Here is a 20,238-nt window from a genome sequence, read left to right on the forward strand (position 1 = left end):
CATTGTATATATACACCAACTCTTCTTTATCCATTTATCTATCCACGGACACTTGGGTTGCTTCCATAATTTGTCTGTAGTAAATAATGCTGCTATAAACTTTGGGGTATATACATCTTTTTGAATTAGTGTTTTTGTATTTTTTGGGTAGATACTCAGTAATGGAATTACTGGATCATATGGTAATTCTATTGTTAATTTTTTGAGGACCTTCCATACTGTTTTTCACAGTTGCCACACCAGTTTGCATTCCCACTAACAGTGCACGAAGGTTTCTTTTTCTCCACATGCTCACCATCACTTGTTTCTTGTGTTTTTGATTTTAGTCATTCTGACAGGTATGAGGTGATATCTCATTGTGGTCTTGATTTGCATTTCCTTGATGATGAGTGATATTGTGCATTCTTTCATGTGTCTTTTGGCCATCAGGATGTCTTTTTTGGAGAAATGTCTGTTCATGTCTTCTGCCTTTTTTAAATTGTATTATTTGTTTTTTGGGTGTTGAGTTGTGTACTTTGGATACTAACCCTTTATTGGATATGTCATTTGCAGATATCTTCTTCCATTCACTAGGTTGCCTTTTAGTTTTGTTGATTGTTTCCTTTGCTGTCCAGAAGCTTTTTATTTTTATGTAGTCCCAGTAGTTTATTTTTGCTTTTGTTTCCCTTGCCATAGTAGACAAATCTAGAAGGATATTGCTATGACTGATGCCAGAGAAATTACTGCCTGTGCTCTCTTCTAGGATTTTTATGGTTTTAGGTCTTACATTTAGGTCTCTAATTCATTTTGAGTTTATTTTTGTGTATGGTCTAAGAAAGTGGTCCAGTTTCATTCTTTTGCATGTAGCTGTACAGTTTTCCCAACAGCATCGTTGAAGAGACTTCTGGTTTTCCTATCACCATTTGTTGAAGAGACTGACTTTTTCCCATTGGATATTCTTTCCTCCTTTGTTGATGATTAATTGACCATATAATTGTGGGTTTATTTCTGGGCTCTCTATTCTGTTCCATTGGTCTGTTTTTGTGCTAGTACCATACTGGTTTGATTATTATAGTTTTGTAGTATATCTTAAAATTTGGGATTGTGATACCCCCAGTTTTGTTATTCTTTTTCAAGATTGTTTTGGTTATTCAGAATCTTTTGTGGTTCCATATGAATTTTAGGATTAATTGTTCTAGTTTTGTGAAAAATGCTGTTGGTATTTTGATAAGGATAGCAGTAAATTTGTAGATTGCTTTAGGTACCATGAACATTTTAACAATGTTTGTTCTCCTGATTCATGAGCATGGAATATCTTCCCATTAGTTTGTGTCATCTTCTATTTCTTTCATCAATGTTTTATGGTTTTCAGAGTATAAGTCTTTCACTTCCTTGGTTAAGTTTATTCTTAGTTTTTAAAAATTATTTTTAATGCAATTTTAAATGGGACTGTTTTCTAAATTTCCTTTTCAATGACTTTATTATTAATGTATAGAAATGCAGTGGGTTTCTGTATATTGATTTTGTATCCTGTGACCTTACTGAATTCATTTATCAGTTTTAGTAGTTGTTTTGGGGGAGTCTTTAGGGTTTTTCATATATATAGTATCATGTCATTTGCAAATAGTGAAAGTTTTACTTCTTCCTTATCAATTTGGATGCCTTTTATTTCTTTTTGTTGTCTGATTGCTGTGGCTAGGACTTCCAGTACTATGTTGAATAAAAATGGTGAGAGTGGACATTCTTGTCTTGTTCCTGACCTTAGGAGCAAAGCTCTCAGTTTTCCCCCATTGAGTATGATGTTAACTGTGGGTTTTTCATATATGGCCTTTATTCTGTTGAGGTGTGTTCCCTCTAAACCTACTTTGTTGAGGATTTTATCAAGAATGGTTGTTGTACTTTGTCAAATGCTTTTTCTGCATCTGTTGAAATGATCGTATGGTTTTTATCCTTTTTCTTGTTGATGTGATGTATCACATTGATTGATTTGCTTATATTGAACCATCCTTGTGTCCCAGGAATAAATCCCACTTGATTGTGGTGAATGATTTTTTAAATGTATTGTTGGATTCAGTTTGCTAATATTTTGTTGAGGATTTTTGCATCTATGTTTATCAGAGATACTGGCCTGTAGTTCTATTTATTTGTAGTGTCTTTATTTTGTTTTGGTATCAGGGTAATGCTGGCCTCATAGAATGAATTTGGAAGCTTTCCTTCCTCTTTTGTTTTTTGAAATAGTTTGAGAAGAATAGGTATTAAGTCTTCTTTAAATGCTTGGTAGAATTCCCCTGTGAAGCCATCTGATCCTTGACTTTACATTCATTTCCTCTTTATTCACCATCTTGTTTTCCTTCTAAGTGTTTTGTGCTTGCATAATAGCAGAGCTTGTAATTGAGATTTCCTGACTTGGACTGTATTTCTAAACATTAATGAGCAAAGCAGGATACCATAAAGGAAAAGATTTATTTCTTTTTTAATAGTCATGCATTTTGGGGACAAACAAAAATGACTATTTTTAAAATGGGGAGCTCTAGGAGGTACTAGGCTATGGGATGAAAATATTACTAGTGAATAGTTTACCTTCTCATTGTAGGCTGCTTGGATTATAGTTTTAAAGGGTACAATGTCCTATAGCAAGTAGTGTTGGGAGGTTATAATTATTACTCCTGAGTTATATAATTACTCCTGAGTAATTTCCTTTAGAATATGCTGTTTGTTTTTTATTGATTTTTCTTTTTAAATGAAATGAGCTCTCAAGGTGAAGCTTTTCTTGTGGCAGCTCTTTTCTCTTGTAGAAGATCCTTTATGTAAATCCCATCTTACATTATTTTTTCTGCCTCAATGAGGACAGAATTGTTCCTGGGGAAAATGTATCATCAAACTGCTTTTTAGGTTTCCCAGGGGTCACATGCCAAAATATCCATATGGTTGTAATGTACTTGTGTGTGTGTGTGTGTGTGTGTGTGTGTGTGTGTTTGAACATCACAAGGTGTAATTACTGATAGCTATCAATTACCAGGGAGTATTTGCTAGAATTCAATAAATTGGGGGCCTTTACTGTGGTCAGGGATTTATACACACACTACCTTGAATCCTTGCAACCTTCTAGGGAAGATATTAGTACCCCTTTTACAGATGAGGCAACTGAGGTTCAGAGATGTGAAAAAATGTGCTGAAATTCACCTAGCTTGAAAGTGGCCCAGTCGGCATTTCAACTCAGAGCTGTCAGTCTACAAAGCTGGGCTCTTCCCACTGGAGAAGCAGCACTCTCTTCTGGGCCTGGGGTTGTCCTGGAAAGCCCTACTTGGGGAGGGGGGGCAGTGCTTCAGTGAACACATGGATGGAGGGAGGATGAAATAGGGAGTTTTCTGTAATGACATGTAATGTCATGTAATATAGAATATTCCAGGTGGGGAAATTTCACATGCAGCAGCCTGGAGACTTGGGAAAGCATATTATGTCCAGAGGGTTTCTGAATTATGAAGTAGGAGAGGGCAAGTGATAGAAGATGAGGTTGGAAAAGAGGTGGGCAGGGCCCCAGTATAGGCATTATCATATCCTCTGAGTTTGCCTTCATTGGATTGTATCTCCTCTTTGCTGCTATAACAAACATCCTGTGCTTACCTGTATTCATAATGTGCATCCCTTGTGTAGAAATAGTTTCTTTGCCTGCTCATCTCAACTAGACTGTGACCTCTTTGAGAGCAAAGAATGTGTCTTTTATCCTTGTGTCTGGTGTAGCCAGGAGCATGCAATAGGCACTCAGGAAGTAGTGGCAGGATGAAAGGGCCTTGTCCTTGTTGAGAAGAATCAATATTAATAAGAGTCACCTCTGTATTTAACACTCTTCTACCCTTTCAAAGTTGAGTTAGATTTTTAACTTGACAATTTTTGGATCTGTTCATATGTCCTGTGGCTAACACACCTGATAGATAACAGTGTCACCGGTAAGACAGGGGCTGAGAAAAGAGTTAACTGGTATAATCCAAGTTCACCTAGGTCACTTGGTCTTCTGGTGTCACATTATACTTCTCACTTTTTCTACCCAATTCAGTTCCACAGTCATTGATGAAACAGTCCTATGCCAACTGTGCTTTGTGCTGTGGGGATTCACATGTGAACCAGAGAGAGGAGGCAGTATGATGTGGTGGGAAAAGTCACCCTCTACACTTCATAGAGTTTCTGTGAAGAACAGATAAGAGGATGTACCTTTAGGCTTTAGGTGTGGCCCTTGCATTATTCACAGGGGCAAGTGGGACTAATACTAATACATATAATTTGATCAACAGACTCTGACATCTTATATGGGGTTACCTTAGTCTTGGGTTAATAACAGTATGGCAGTATAGGATATGTATATATAAATAACTACAGTGAAAGAGTATATTTGAAAAATGCTATAATAGAACTGAAATTACCATGGAAGCACAAAGAAGGCAGGAAGGCCAAGGATCGCTTAGTGTAGGAAATGAGATTGAATAGAATCCCTTGGGCCTTTTCACACAGTGACATACCTGATAGAAGGCTGTGGAGATTTTTTTTAAAGATCTAATTAATTAATTAATTAATTAATTTAGAGAGAGAGCTCAAGCAGACTCCCGCTGAGCATGGAGCCCAACGTGGGGCTTGATCTCGTGACTCTGAGATCATGACCTGCCAAAATCAAGAGTCAGAAGCTTAACCCACTGAGCCACCTAGGCACCCCTGAAGGCTGTAGAGATTAAAGGCTTAATTAACTATTGTCTGCTCAGACCCCTTCTCTGACCACTGTATTAAAATCAGATCTACCTTTGTATTTTCTGTTGGAATCAAGCCTGCACGATTGTGGTTTCCAAGTGTTTATTTGTGTATTTGCTTGTTTGTTGTCTGTTTCATTCATTAGACTATAAGCACTGTGAGGGCATTGACCATATCTAGCTTGTCCACTGTTGTCTCACTAGCACTTACCTATGGTAGACACTCAAGAAATGCTTGTTAAATGAATGAATGACTATAACTATTCACTGCCACTTCTATGTACATCCTATTAACTCTGGGCAGTTGCTATACAAGATGGTGACATAAAAGCAAAAGCACCTGAAAGTAATCAAAGAAGCGACTTGGTCATGTTTGAACTTGTCATTGTTCTGAGTTTTTTGGTTTCAGCTGAGGATATCCTTTTCCTTTCCTTTATCTTTTTTACAGTGTCCTTATCACTCAGACCGGATGAATGCTGAAAACAATGAGTGGACTATAGAGTATATTTTTAAGTTGATGATTAAAGGTCTCTAGAGGCCATTTTATAGTGAAATCAGGACTGAAAATTTTGACCTTGGAGTTTCCCCATGAGGAAAAAGCTACTTTTCTTCAGTTGCTTCCTTTTGTCGGTGATTTTCATATGAGGATTTTGTGAAGTTTAATATTTTGAAATGCTAAAAGCTTTTAAAATCTTGTATTATTCAATGTGATAAAAATAATTCATTTTAAAGCAATCTCTAAAAATGAACGGTGTAGATTTTTGTTGCAGTGATTCTCACAATGTGATTCACAGAAGATCTTCCATGGGGGAGGAGGGGATGCATTTTAGTATTGTGTTATAGTATCTTGTTCATAGGTACCACTTAAAAAAAAGGTAGTTTGTTAATTTAACAGAGGTAACAAGGTAAAGATTGTGGTCCTTATGTCTTTTGTCTCATCAGAGAGAAACAGAGACTATAACTTTGAGAACTTTGGAGTCTCATTTGTACAATTTTTTAAAAGTAGTTTTTGTAGGAAAAAGGTAGAGATAGGATCTACTTTATTAACTTCCATTAAATACTAGGAGGAGCCTGCTGGCCTTCGAAGTCTTGCCCCAGTTTAGTAGGGCTCTTACTATTTAGAATGCCCACAGTCAGGGTCGCTGCAGAATCAGTTATTGAAGAGCAGCAGTGGTGGTTACAGTTGTTCAAAAGACTCCCTTTTACTGATTGCTGTTGTGCATATACTGCTGATATTATACACTGGGACCTTTTTGATTGTGATCTTTCCTGGGTGTAGTACGATTTTGGAAAGTGAACTTTGTTATATGTGTTATATATGTAGCAATTTAAGTGACTTGGGTTGAAACTGAGCTTATTTATCATTCTTGCCATGATCTCTTACCTGGACCTTTCAGTAACCTTCTGTTTAATCTTTCTCCCTTTTTAAAATTCTTTTTTATTTTTTAAATTATTTTATTAAAAAAATATATTTTTAAAGGTTTTATTTACTTATTTGACAGAGAGAGACACAGTGTGAGAGGGAACACAAGCGGGGAGTGGGAGAGGGAGAAGCAGGCTTTCCGCCGAGCAGGGAGCCCGATGCGGGGCTCCATCCTGGGATCATGACCTGAGCCAAAGGCAGATGCTTAACGGCTGAGCCACCCAGGCGCCCCTGATCTTTCTCCCTTTTTAAAACATCATCTCTTTCTCCAAGCCAGCCTCCACAGACAGAGTGATGTCTTTAAAACATGGATCAGAACAAATCTTTTTTTAAGAGAAGAGGAGAGAGGTGGGGGGAATAGGGAGGGGCAGGGGGAGAGAGAGATAGAGAGAGAATCTTATCTAGGCTCCATACCCAGTATGAGCCCCAAACCCCTCATGAGCCCGAAGCAGGGCTCAATCTCATGATCTTGGGATGCAGGGCTCAATCTCAACCACCCTGAGATCATGACCTGAGCTGAAATCAAGAGTTGGACACTTAACCAACTGAGCCACCCAGGCGCCCCTGGATCAGAACAAGCCTTAAAACTCTTAAGGCTTCCCATTTTCTTAATGTTAAATTTAAACTCCCTACCCTAAGCTTCATCCCATACTGTTCTCCCTTCTTTTGTACCATGCTCCAGACACTCTTGTCTCCTTTCTGTTTCTAACATGGTAAGCCCTTTCTGGCCTCTGGGCCTTTGTATTTTCCATTCCTTCTTTCTGGAATTCTTCCCCTGGCTTGCTCCTTTAAGCTTTACTTCCAATGCCACTCCATGGAGAGTACTTCTGGGTTTGTTTCTTTGGACTGTTGTAATAGTACTACAAACTGGGGGACAGAAATTTGTTTTCTCGCAATTCTGGAGGCCAGAAGTTCAAAATCAAGGTTTTGGCAGAATTGCTTTGTTTTGGGGGCCCAAAGCGAGAATCTTTTCCATGCCTTTCCTAGTTTCTGGTGGTTGCTGGCAATCTTTGGCGTTCCTTGGCTTGCAGCTGCATGATTTCAGTGTCTCCTTCTGTTGTCACATGGCTGTCTTTGTTTTGTTTATTGGTGTCTTTTTTTTTAAAGATTTTATTTATTTATTTGAGAGAGAGAGAGAGCATGAGCGGGGTGAAGGGCAGAAGGAGAAGCAGATTCCCTGCTGAGCAGGGAGCCCAATGTGGGACTCAATCCTGGGACTATGGGATCATGACCTGAGCCGAAGGCAGATGCTTAACCGACTGAGCCCTCCAGGCGCCCCCATTGGTGTCTTTACATGGCCCTCTCCTCTCTGTATTTGTCTCGTGTTTCTTCTCATAAGGACACCAGTTATATTGGATTAAGGGCTCATCCTACTCCAGTATGACCTCAACTTAATTATATCTACAATGACCCTATTTCCAAATAAAGTCATATTCTGAGTTTCCAGGAAGGACATGAATTTTTGAGGTGTTGGGGAAGGCACTATTTAACCCAACACGCTTTTCCTGAACTCTTAAAGTAGGCTGCATTAGTGGAGCTATGTCTATAAACATACTCACAAATTATTTTCGTCTAGCCAGTGGTAAGCAAGATACTTCATTAGACCACATTTCATGCATTGCACTCAATTCTGGGCATGCCATCCATGAGAGGAACATAATTGAACTAGGATAAGAATGGGATTATGAACATTTCAGAAATGGTGTTATATGGGTAAGAACCAGGGTTGCTCTGTTGGTAAGATCTGAGAAGTCCTCACAGCCCTCTGCAGGAAGATTGTCCTTTCAGAGGAGGGGAAGTACAGAGGATTGGGTGGTTTTACATACACCACAGGGCTATAATCCTGTATTTGGAAAGCATGGTTTTGCCTTTTTAGGGGTAAGGGTGGAATTTTTCTTTTTTTATACTGTACCTGATTCTAGTCTCCATCTTTCAGAAGATCTGGTATGGTATACGATTATAACAGTGCTACCAGAAGAATATTTTGCATGTCCAGAAGCATTCAGAAAAACAGAGTATAAAGGAAGAAAAATATTAGTAATACATCATCTTATATTTAACAAAGAAGGAGAAAATAAATGTGTAAAGCTGTGTTTGGTAATATACAGCATTATATAACTTTTATAAGATTACTGTTGAAATGCTTACATACTGTATATATGAGTTCTGTCAAGGTTTTTTTACTCCATAAAATGGAATAAATATAATAGTCTAGATTCCCTTGCAAGTCAGCAAGTGGATTTTGGCAGCGTTTATCTACGGTGTAGAGGACCTCATGGTTCTAGGTATCCATGCTTGCATGGAGATCAGGAATGACCTCAGTTCCCTTTACCCTGGTCCTTCTGTCAGCCTCTATGGAATTCACATTCTAGTTTTATACAGCTGTTAAATGTTTCTACTCCTACCCCTGGGTTGTGGACCTCTGCTGAAGCAAACCTATAACTAGGCAGGTTGTTGTGCCTGCAAATCCAGCCCCCACCTCAGGGACCCTCTGGAGGCCTAAGCATCAGTTCCTTCTTCCATGCCATACTTTTACTTCTGTCTTCAAATCGTTGCAACACTATACTCTTTTAATAGATAGCCCTGCCCCCTACTTGACTGGTTAAAAAAGTTAAGGTGTTGTGTAAGAGGCATTTTAGCTAGAACCCCTTCAGTTTCTTCCCTTTCCACCTAGAAATGTAACTCCTCCTTCACTCATCTGTTACCCAGTGGAGGAGAGGTTCCTTCTCCTGTCCAAGTCAAATCCCTCCATATTTGCTGTTGACCCCATTCCATCTTGCCTCCTCAGAATCCCCCTGCATCACGAAATGCTTCCTTACCGATAGTTTCAACTATTGCCTCTAATCACTTTTTGCTCTTGGCTTTGATACCTCTTAGGTGTTTCTTCCTTCTTTATAAAACTCTGTTGTTGAGAAAATGTATCTTACACATGATCAGATCAACATTTGGTGGCATATTCAGGTTTACCAAACACCAGTATGCTGCCGGATATATACATTTTATGATGATATACATTTTACAGGTAGCTGTCATTCAGGTTAGATAACTGTGCACTGGCTGAGAGCCACACCTTTAGATCCTTTCCAGCCCTAAAAACTGTGACTATACACCTGTCACAAGTCAAGTGTATTTTAGGTTATATACTTCAGAAAAATGCTGATTAGTTTTCCCCTGCCCCGCCATCCAGATGCTGGCTTTTGGTCTATATTATTTTCATAGTTATTTATCTTCCTGTTTCTACTCCCAGCAAAGGGCATGCAGTTCCTGGATCCTCAGCAGCCTGTATAAGGCTAAACTGTTATGAGTTGGTTTTAGATTTTATGCTTGGGTTCTCCCTTGGGCATGTGATTTGTCACTGGGCAAAAGGCACAGCCAACCACAGTGTTGTGCAACTCTTCCAAAGTCAGTAACAGACCCATGCAATAAATGAACCTACACAAACTTGCTCTTCGGCACTTTGATCTCCATTCTCATTGCTTTGAATCATGCTGGTCTTTGAAGCAATGTTGGGTCTTTTTTTTATACCAGTAGCAGAGCTAGGATGTATGCATGCAACCATTCATTCCCTGTATATTCACTGATCTTCTATTACGTGCCAGACATTATACTAGTCACTGGGAATTTCGTGGACAAACCAGATAAAAGTCTTTGCCTCATTAAGGCTCTATTTCTAGTGAACCAGTTTCATTCAATGTTGGTTTAGAGAGGCAAAGTCAAATTTCAGTTAGGTTTCTCTTGATAGGAAGATTTTCATATCTACATTTGGAGGCAGCCTGATGAATATAATCTTATCTCCCATTTCTTCCCCTCATAAACTGTATACCTCCTGCCATAAAACAACAACAGTTCCTGAATATGCTTGTCCTGCACAGCTTATCTTGCTCCCTTTGCTTGAAATGCTCTTCTGTTCTGTACCTGAAAAAAAAATTGTTACTCTTTAGGGTTCAGCTCGGATATTCCCTCCTTGGTGAAGCCTTGCAGGATTACCTCAAGCAGGATGGTAACTTCCTCTTTTGAGCTCTCACAGCACTTTGTAGAACTTAACCACACCATCCTGTGATTGTTTATTAGCATGTTCACCACTTCTGTTAAATTCAAAACTTGAGAGATAGAATTCTATCTTAGTTCTCCAAATGCCTGTCATTTAATGAGTACTCAATATACATATTTTTAAATGAAAGAAAAATCTACTATAGATGTGATTTAGTGCAGTATAATTTACATATGATTATAGTGAAATAGAAATGTAAACATACATATATTATAAAATAATACATATATCTTAAAGGAAATCTTAAAGGTTTATAAGTCTATTTTGTTGATTATCGTATACATATAGAAAAATGCACCATCCTAATTCTAGAATCTCCTCATTCTCTTTTAGAGTCATTTTTCCCCTACAAGAGTAACCACTATTCTAACAGCAGGAATTTTTGAAACCTTACTTTAAAATGAAGGATGATGAATGCCATATTTAAATTATGTGAATATATCTTTTTTTAAAAAAGAGAGATTTAAAATAATTGTCATCTCTGTATCTGAGTTTTTTCACCTAAGAGTTTGGACTTCAGATCTAATCTGAAATTTTATGAATCTAATATTTTAAAACTTAATGGGCTCCCCCCCTTTTACTTCTTATACAACAGCGCCCTCTGATGGTGTAACATTTCCTAAAATTTATGTATTTAGTAATCACTGCTGCACTTTCTAATTTGAACACTTAAAACTGTGGCCAGGTAATTCTAGTAGTACAAAGCTTCCTAAAGCCATTGGGAGTTGATCATGTGATTTATTGATCATGTGGTGCTTTGCCAAAGCCAACAGATGATGCCAGAATCTTCATCTGATGCAACACTTAACTGTTGTTGGACAAAACATGTTATTTCTTGATTTACTGTAATGTTTTAGATGTTTCAAGGGCAGGATATCTCTACCTCTGTTTTAGCAGTAGAGCAGAGAGTATTTTGTGTTTGTAGAATTTTGGTAATTTAAAATGTGTTTTCCCCTTTGGGGCCCACGGTCTTTGGTCAGAGGAAAAGGGAGTTACTGAGCACTGCACAGTTACTGGAGAGGGTGCATGAGTCCATTTTCTTGCCCAGCATATACTATTTTTTCAAATATAATTAGATGCTATTGTGTATTCATTTATACCAGTATTAAATTTATATTAGCTTCTCTTGTGTATTTTCTCAAACATGGACTATTAAAATAGAACATGCATGCAAATTCTAACATTAACAAAAGGATTTCATATATAAAAATATGAGGAACCATTGATTAGAAGAATTGAACTGCATTCATTTAATAATTATTTATAAAGTATCTGTCTTATACATGTACGCTTTGGTAGCTATTGTATTCTTGCCTTTCTAACTATCCTTTTATAAATATAAGAGGCTGGATAGTCTTAACTTTTTTCTACAGTGGACTCTCCCATATCACTTCTTTTCTACCCCCCTTGTCATTTTCTCTTTAAATAAATAATTTATTTCTAATAGTCTCTTTTTTAAGATTAGAGGTAGGTTACCAAGAAAGTATAAAAGGAGGGAATACGTTTCTCTCTCCTGGTTAATATGGACAGAAGGGTGTGTGCAGAACAGTGTCTTACTACACAGAATGATAATTTCATTTGAAGGGTATATCTGAGGAAACGTCTGCCTTCCTTGTTAAAATGGAAACTACACCTGCTAAGGTTGGTAATGAAGAAAACAGCCCTGTGGGAAGAGGACAATCCTGTCTCTTAGACCTACCTTCTTCTTGAAGGGATTTGGATCATTTCCTTTGTCACTACCATACTATCCTCGAGGGATATTGTTGCCCTTTTAATTCTTGAAGTCACATTTACTCTCCAGTCCCTTCTGTTTTCATAATACAGATAAGCAAATGTAGAACATTTAAGCAGGATTTTCTCATGGCCCTGACAAAATAAAGTGGAAATATCAGATTCATAAGATATGGTTTGCTCTCCCTTCTTGTTTTAGCTTTGGGCTACTCCTGTATGAGGGATAACTTAACTTAGTAGGGCTCCACTTGTAGATATTCATCCTTCTCCAACTATAGACCTCTGGCTTGCCTAAACCTTACCTTCCTTCCAGGTTTTGACTCCTTCTTTGAAAACTTGTATCCTTCTAACATGAGGGTATCTCCCCTTCAGGGGAGATCAACCTTGCCTAGAAGCAATGTGTCTCCATTTAGGAACTCTAACTGAACATAATGCCATACTTCCAAAATTAATACAGGGCATACATATCAAGTGGAAGAAAGTGGGTCTTATTTCTTTTTACTATCTTTGGATTAGAATTGGAAACCAGAGAGCCATCTTTCAAGGTACTTTGATTTATTGGAAGTGTGACTCCATTTTTTTTTTTTTTGGTCCTGTATATCTCCAAGTATACTTTTCCTATCTTTAGTAAAATTTCAGTTAGCTATGATCATATATCTGGGTGTGTAAATAAAATTAACTGTAATACTGAGTTTTCTAAAACGAAAAGCTACTGAGTAAGAGTTAGTGTGATTTTGTTTTTTATTAGTGCCTAATTAAACAAGTTACAAATAGTTGTATAGTAAAAGTTATTGGGTTAGGCCAGTGAAAAGACCAATATTTCACATATTCTTCAGTTTAACTGTTAGTAAATGGCTGAGGGTTATGTCCTTCATTACACAAATTTGGAGAAAGATACTCTAGTGTCTCCTATTGAAGGTTGAAGTTGGTAGTCAGCTCTCTTTGCAATAGTGCATTATAGTGAAAAATCAGACCGGGTTTTGTTAGAGATAGGATTGGGTAGGGGATAAAAACGTGTGAAAAATTGTATTTGGGGGGCACCTGGGTGGCTCAGTCAGTTAAGCGTCTGCCTTTGGCTCAGGTCATGATCCCAGGGTCCTGGGATTGAGCCCCACATTGGGCTCCCTGCTAAGCAGAGAGTCTGCTTCTCCCTCTCCCTCTGCCACTCCTCTTGCTTATGCGCTCCCTCTCTTTCTCTGTCAAATAAATAAATAAAATCTTAAAAAAAAGAAAAAAATGTATTTGATTTTTATTTATTAGTTATGTTATCTTGGGCAGGTTATCTGACCTTTCTGAGTATCAGCAACCTTTTCTAAAACTAGTGTAATGAAAGTACACCCGAGGGTAATTGGGAAGATGATGTGATCTGTATAAAGCACCAGCATGGTGCCAGGCATGTAGTTGGTGCTCTGTGTTATTTGCCTTCCCTTCTCCCCTGCAACCCCAAATTGCCAACCAAATTGTGTGTAACATGTGTAATGTTCTAATGGACATTTCTGAATATGACTTTTATTCTTGAACAATTTTGAAGTCCAAATAATGATTTTTGCTACAGTATATTTTATTTAAAGATGTTCTCTATGTTCCTTTTTGCCTACACATTCTTATGGATCTCTTTCTTCTCTACAAGGTGAAGGAGAGAAGTATTTCTTGAAATTTCTTGGACTACATTTTAGAAAGGACTACTATATGTGACTAGAGGTGTGTTTCTTTTTTGAGGTCATGTTTTGTTGCTTTTACAGCACTATTATTTATTTTAGTTATTTCAATAAACCGAATTGCAAAAATAATTAAAAGTTCCACTTCTGTCTCTAATTTGTGACCTTGACAAAGTCACTTGACCTCTTTGAGCCCAGTTTCTTTAGTTGAACGACACAGATCAAATGGTTTATAAAGCCCTTGTCCCCTTTCCTGTTGTGATTTATAAAATGTCTTTATTCAGGAACACAGAGCTGAAAAGTGGCATGTGGGTCTCAGTTCTCAACGGCAGAGGGCACACTGCCCCTAGTGTGCTGGGCCCTTAGGTATTAGAAACTATCTGTAGTTAGGTAGCCTGAAGTTGATATCCTTGATGATAAGAAGGAGCCAAGGAAATTACGTAAACTAATGTTTTGCAAAAGAGATTTTATGGCCTGTTTTCTAACTATTTAATATTTAGGTGAAACACTAAAAAAAAAAATAGGAGATTGTGACATTCCAAGGGTACTTTTTACAATTATATGAAGAACTTTTCTTTTTCTTTTGTGAAGAGCTTTATCATCTCCCTCTACCTTATTTACCCCATCCAAGTACTCCATGCTTAGGATTGGTTTACAAATGGGATGGAGAGGAGAACTAACATTTATTGAGTACTTACTATATATTAGAAACTATACCTGGTACTGTAAGTACATTTTCTCTAATCCTCACAGCAATCCTTTAAATTGTGTGTTATCATTATTTTATATGAAGATACTGGGCTCAGAGAAGTGAAGTGACTTGTGTGAGGCTTCACAGTAGAGATTCAAGTTCAGGTCTGTTAATTCGCAAACCTGCTTTCTTTCTTTCTTTCTTTTTAAAGATTTTAAAAATTTATTTGACAGAGACACAGTGAGAGAGGGAACACAAGCAGGGGGAGTGGGAGAGGGAGAAGCAGGCTTCCCATGGAGCAGGGAGCCCTATGTGGGGCTTGATGACCTGAGCCGAAGGCAGATGCTTAACCGACTGAGCCACCCAAGCGCCCCAAACCTGCTTTCTTTCTACCATACCAGAGTTCTTCCCTTTTTCTCCCAATTTAAACAATTAGGGATGAATTACTAGGAGCAGGCATGGCCAGACAGTGGTCACACATAGAAGTTTGACTTTCTCTGGTTCTAAAGTTTTGGTGACCCTTATAATTCTAGATGGAAGTTTTTCCTTTGACAAGAATTTTTTACCATTTATGTTTAACATGCTATATACAAACACATATCCATGTTTTCAAATTTGAAAACTTTAGATTGGATTATTGAAATATGTTTTTTGTGGGCTACTTTTTAAGGTTACAGCAATATCTCATTTTATAAGAAGTCTGGGTTCTAAAGTCAGTAGGTAAGGGGAAAATCACTACAGCAGAATAATCTTTGAGAATCCCATGGTAAGGCGTCTTGTTAGAGAGCCATGTACTTCCTTTCTTTAAGTCCAGCACAGCCAGTCTTTCCTTCTTTGGTGAAATAGATCATAGTTTTTCCTGTTGAGCTTCAAATAATGAGGTTGGCTTGTATTTGGGGGTCATGTTGGGTGGTGATGCACATCTTTAAACATCAGACTCTCATTCAGCATGGTGAGATGCTTATAGTATTAGAGGTATTCTGAAACCTAGATCAAAGGAAAGAATAGCAGAGTCATCTCCTATTTGAGGGCTTAGGCTAACTCAAAACTTCAGCTGTACATCAGAATCACAGACTACTGTGTTCTACTCTCCACAGTTTCTGACTCAGTAGGTTTGGGATTCAGCCAGAGTATTTGCATTTTTAAGAGATTCGCAGGTGATGCTGATTCTGACTTCCGGGGACTTTGCATGGAGGACCACTGTACTAACTGAATGGAGGCAAGTGGAATCCCTTGTCTTTCTTCCCTCCACTGTCTCTCTTGCTCTCTATTATTTTTAGGTGAATGGGTATAGTTGAATTCATTTAAATTAAATGTAGGTGTTGTGGCTCAGCCAACACTTTATCCCATTGCTTAGCTTACTTCTTGGCCCAGAACAGGAACTTGGCGATTCAATAGACACTTGTTGAATGAGTGATTGATTATATATGTTGAATTAACATATAAAATGGGAGGGATTTTTAGCACATGGACATCATCATATGCCTGTTCTATACAAACCATTTATTATCCTGAGGTAGGCAATCTTTAGATTAGAATAGCTTATATTTTAGGACTATATATGATGATGATCATGGACATCAGAAAGTATGTAATTAGTGCAGTTTTGAGAAACTTGCATTTTGGGACCTCTGGAATAATGTGGAATAGATATGTGTGTATAGATGGAGCTGGGTGTGAGGAGTCCCATCTGTTTTAGAATGGCCTAGGGAAGTCTAGGAGACCCTGGTTTAGATCTGACTTGGACAGTCTGGAGCAGCACTGGGGTATCCGGTGCCAGATGCAGCACTTTCACTTCTGTCTCCAAAGTACTGGGGAAGTTCAGCCCCATGATCCTAAAGGCTCAGTGGGGCTCTGTACTATGGATAACACTGTAAATTCAGGTAGTTGCACATGAATCTTACCATGTTGTAGGATTTGATAATTATATTTTAAATGGTGAGTTTATTAAGGAAAGGGTAAAAAAAAAAATCTCAAAAATTTAAAATTCGTTTTAAGCTTAAAATTATTGTATCATTTTTCTGATTTTGGACATGTTTTATATTAAGTCTTGCAAAGTCTCAGTATTCTGTGTTTTGTCTCTTTCAGTATAGATTAAATTTTCTTCCTTTAAATTCATCTTACTTTTTTATGCTGAAATATTTTCAAGTAAATTGCAGACAACATGACATTCTATCTCTAAATCCTTCAATATACAGCTGTAAAAAATAAAAACATTTACCTATGTAGCCACAGTATGATCACTCCTAACAAAATTAACAAGTCGTTAATATTATCTAATATCTAGTCCATATTCAGATTAACATAATTGTCCCTAAATTATCATTTGTATCATTTGTTTGAACCAGAATACAACCTGGAATCATGCATTGCATCTGGTTATTTTGTTCCTTAAAGTTTATTTATTTATCATTACATTGCCTTACCATTGTCTTATCACACATTTGGATTTGTCTGATTGCTTATTCAGAGTGTCTTTAGCTTGTTCATCTACCCTGTGTATTTCCTGGAAACAGGAAATTAGATCTAAAAGAAATTAGATCTAAAGGCTGGAAAAAGATAAAAGTTGAACATTTTTGGCGTGATTTTGTCATACGTGAAATTTGCTTCTGTTGAACCACCTAAGGAGATGCATAATCCATGCCTGCCCCACTGTTAGTGATGCTAATTTTGATCAATAGATTGAGGTGATGACAACTCGATCCTTCCATTGTAAAATTACGTTTTGCCCATGTGACAAGAAGGTACTCTCCATGGTGTTCCTTTGGTATTAATATGAATCTTCATTTCCCCGTCATTCTTTCTCCTAATGCTTTTAACACCATGTGGTAATTCTTACCTAAATCAGTAACTTCATAAGGGTTTGCAAAACTATCATTTGTCTAATTTTGTCATTCCTTCTGCTTTAGCTGCCATTTAATTGAACAGAGCTCTTTTTCATTAACTGGAACTATTTGTTACTTTGAAACATAATTCTGCTGGAAAGGGAGGTTAAATGTTGAGTTCTTTACTTTTGTATTCCCAATTTCTAATTTAGGAGTTGGTTTAATAGATACCTTAAATGGTAACGAATGACTATATACTTTGCTTTTTCTTTTTTGATATCCTTCTGAACTAGTAGATTTTTGTGAATTGAATGTTTCAGTCAGCTAATGAAAATACAGATCGTAAGGGTTATCTGTATTTTTTAAAAGATTTTATTTATTTGAGACAGAGAGTGCACAAGCAGGGGGAGGGGCAGAGGGAAAGGGATAAGCAGACTCCCCACTGAGCAGGGAGCCTAATGCTCAGGTCCCCGGGATCATGACCTGAGCCAAAGGCAGATGCTCAACCAACTGAGCCACCCAGGTGCCCCAGGGATATATGTATTTTAAAAGTTAATGGGTTCATATCTCTGTTTCCAATTCAGTTTTAACTACTGTGTTTTTAAATAGCTCCTCCATTTTTTAAAAAAAGATTTTATTTATTTATTTGCCAGAGAGACAGCAAGAGAGGGAACACAAGCAGGGGGAGTGGGAGAGGGAGAAGCAGGCTCCCTGCTGAGCAGGGAGCCAGATGCAGGACTCGATCCCAGAACCCTTAGATCATGACCTGAGCTGAAGGCAGACGCTTAACAACTGAGCCACCCAGGCGCCTCTAAATAGCTGCTTCATTTTATAATTGTTATCTCTTCTCTTACACTGAAAATCTTGGGTACTGATAACACTGTTTTTTTATTGTTTTTTTTTTAAGATTTTATTTATTTATTTGAGAGAGAAAGCACAAGCAGGCGGGGGGAGGGGTAGAAGGAGAGGGAGAAGCAGACTCCCCACTGAGCAGGAGCCGACATGGGGCTCAATCCTAGGACTGATCGTGACCTGAGCCCTGAGCTGAAGGCAGATGCTTAATTGACTGAGCCACCCAGGTGCCCCTGTTTTTTGTTTTTTGTTTTTTTGTTTTTTTTATTTTATTATGTTATGTTTGTCACCATACATTACATCATTAGTTTTTGATGTAGTGTTCCAGGATTCATTGGTTGTGTATAACACCCAGTGCTCCATTCAATAAGTGCCCTCCTTAATACCCATCACCAGGCTAATCCATCCCTCACCCCCCCTCCCCTCTAGAACCTTCAGTTTATTTCTCAGAGTCCATAGTCTCTCATGGTTTGTCTCCCCCTCCGATGTCCCCCCCTTCATTTTTCCCTTCCTACTATCTTCTTCTTCTTTTTTTTTAAACATATAATGTATTATTTGTTTCAGAGGTACAGATCTGTGATTTTTTTTTTTTTAAATAAGTTTCACACCCAATGTGGAATTTGAACTCATGACCCTGAGATCAAGAGTGGCATGCTCTACTGACTGAGCCAGCCAGGTGCCCCTAATATTGTTTTATCTTACACTATAAAGAAAGTAATTTCGAAATAATAGTGCCAATATTACTACTGCAACTAAAATCAAATGAAGTTTAAAAAGTTTTGTGATTATTTTTGTAACATAAGTTGATTTTAATGGAAGAATAAATTTACTTTTTTGCTGATCTCATTTAATTACTTTCCTCTGAAATTTGTCTACTTTGTTTTTGTCATAGGTTAATCATTTTGGATTTGATGCTGATGAAACTTTTAAACAGCGATACCTAATAGCCGATGAATACTGGAAGAAAAATGGTGGATCAATACTTTTCTACACTGGTAATGAAGGGGACATTACTTGGTTTTGCAATAATACGGTATGTGCAAATTCCTATGCTCAATATGCCTTTTATTATGGCAAAGTGGAAAAAAAATGTTTTGCAGTATATATGACCAAGTATTATTGTAACTAATTCTGAAGCTCTTTAGAAAATAACAGATAAAACTCACTAATAATAGAAAAATGGCAGAAGCATATGAATGGGCAGATCACAAAAGAATGAATACAGATATCCAATAAGCCTACGTGTTCTGCCTTAAAGAATTATACATGAAAAGAATGAAATACTATTTTTGGACAATTGCATCTTAGATTTTTAAAAAATCCCATCTTATTTCTAGAGTGAATAAGGATATGAGGGACATGGGAATAAGAAAGTTATTGCAGGGATGCCTGGGTGGCTCAGTTAAGTGTCTGCCTTCGGCTCAGGTCATGATCCCAGGGTCCTGGGATGGAGCCCCACATTGTGCTCCTTCCTCAGCAGGGAGCCTGCTTCTCCTTTGCCTGCCGCTCCCCCTGCTTGTGCTCTCTCTCTGTCAAATAAATAAAATCTTTAAAAAAAAAAAGAATGTTATTGCATATAGATTTTTTTTGTTTTTGTTTGTTTTGATTATGGTCTCTAGAATGTAAACACAAGGGCATGAATTTTTGTTTGTTCATTGTTGTATATTCAGTCTAAAACTGCTAGGCATATAGTTGGTGCTCAATAAATATTTGTTAAATGAATAAATGGATAAAACCTAAACAAAGCCAGGGCAAATAAGGAAAAAAATGCAAGTTTGTTTGTCAAATAGGATTTTTAATTTAGCTTTCCTGTTCTGTTTTTCTTATATTTGTGAGGGTTAAAAAATTGTATAGATGTTAGCTTGCTTCCCTGACTATACATTCTATCATCTTTTATAATAACACTTAAATCCATTAACAACATTTAATTTAGAAGGACACTTGAAGAAATTTTCCTTTTTTATGTTCCAAAGCTATGACTAGAGAATGTCAGCTTGCCACCAAAAAGCTAGTCTGTGAACTACCTCAAAGTGAAGACTGAATTATATTTTTTCCACTGGCTAATGGAGCCTGGTATTCAGGAGGTCTCAGTAAATGTTTGTTGAACTAAACTGAACTGAAAGCAAAGATATGAACCTAATTATACTATTATTGCATTTCCCATTTCTGATTATTTCCTTAGGAATGTTGAGTCTAAATATGTTAGTTGAAAATAAAATAATTCCCTGAGAAATGAGATCCTAGGACGTCTATGTCTCTTAGATCAGTGACAAATGAAGTTAAGATTTACTT

At 37.4% G+C, this 20,238-nt stretch overlaps 1 protein-coding gene across 4 annotated transcripts in view; it reads left to right on the forward strand.

Annotated features, from left to right (window-relative positions):
- The window catches only part of LOC113915128 (prolylcarboxypeptidase), a 70,764-nt gene that overhangs the window by 19,159 nt on the left and 31,367 nt on the right, over positions 1-20,238 (forward strand). For all 4 annotated transcript variants that reach the window (XM_027580918.2, XM_027580920.2, XM_027580919.2 and 1 more), the window contains exon 3: positions 18,839-18,979. In XM_027580918.2, the coding sequence (XP_027436719.1) occupies positions 18,839-18,979 (141 nt within the window). The remainder of the gene's footprint in view (positions 1-18,838; positions 18,980-20,238) is intronic.

Source organism: Zalophus californianus, chromosome 11 (assembly GCF_009762305.2).
Source record: "Zalophus californianus isolate mZalCal1 chromosome 11, mZalCal1.pri.v2, whole genome shotgun sequence".
In the NCBI taxonomy this organism is placed as follows: domain Eukaryota; kingdom Metazoa; phylum Chordata; class Mammalia; order Carnivora; family Otariidae; genus Zalophus; species Zalophus californianus.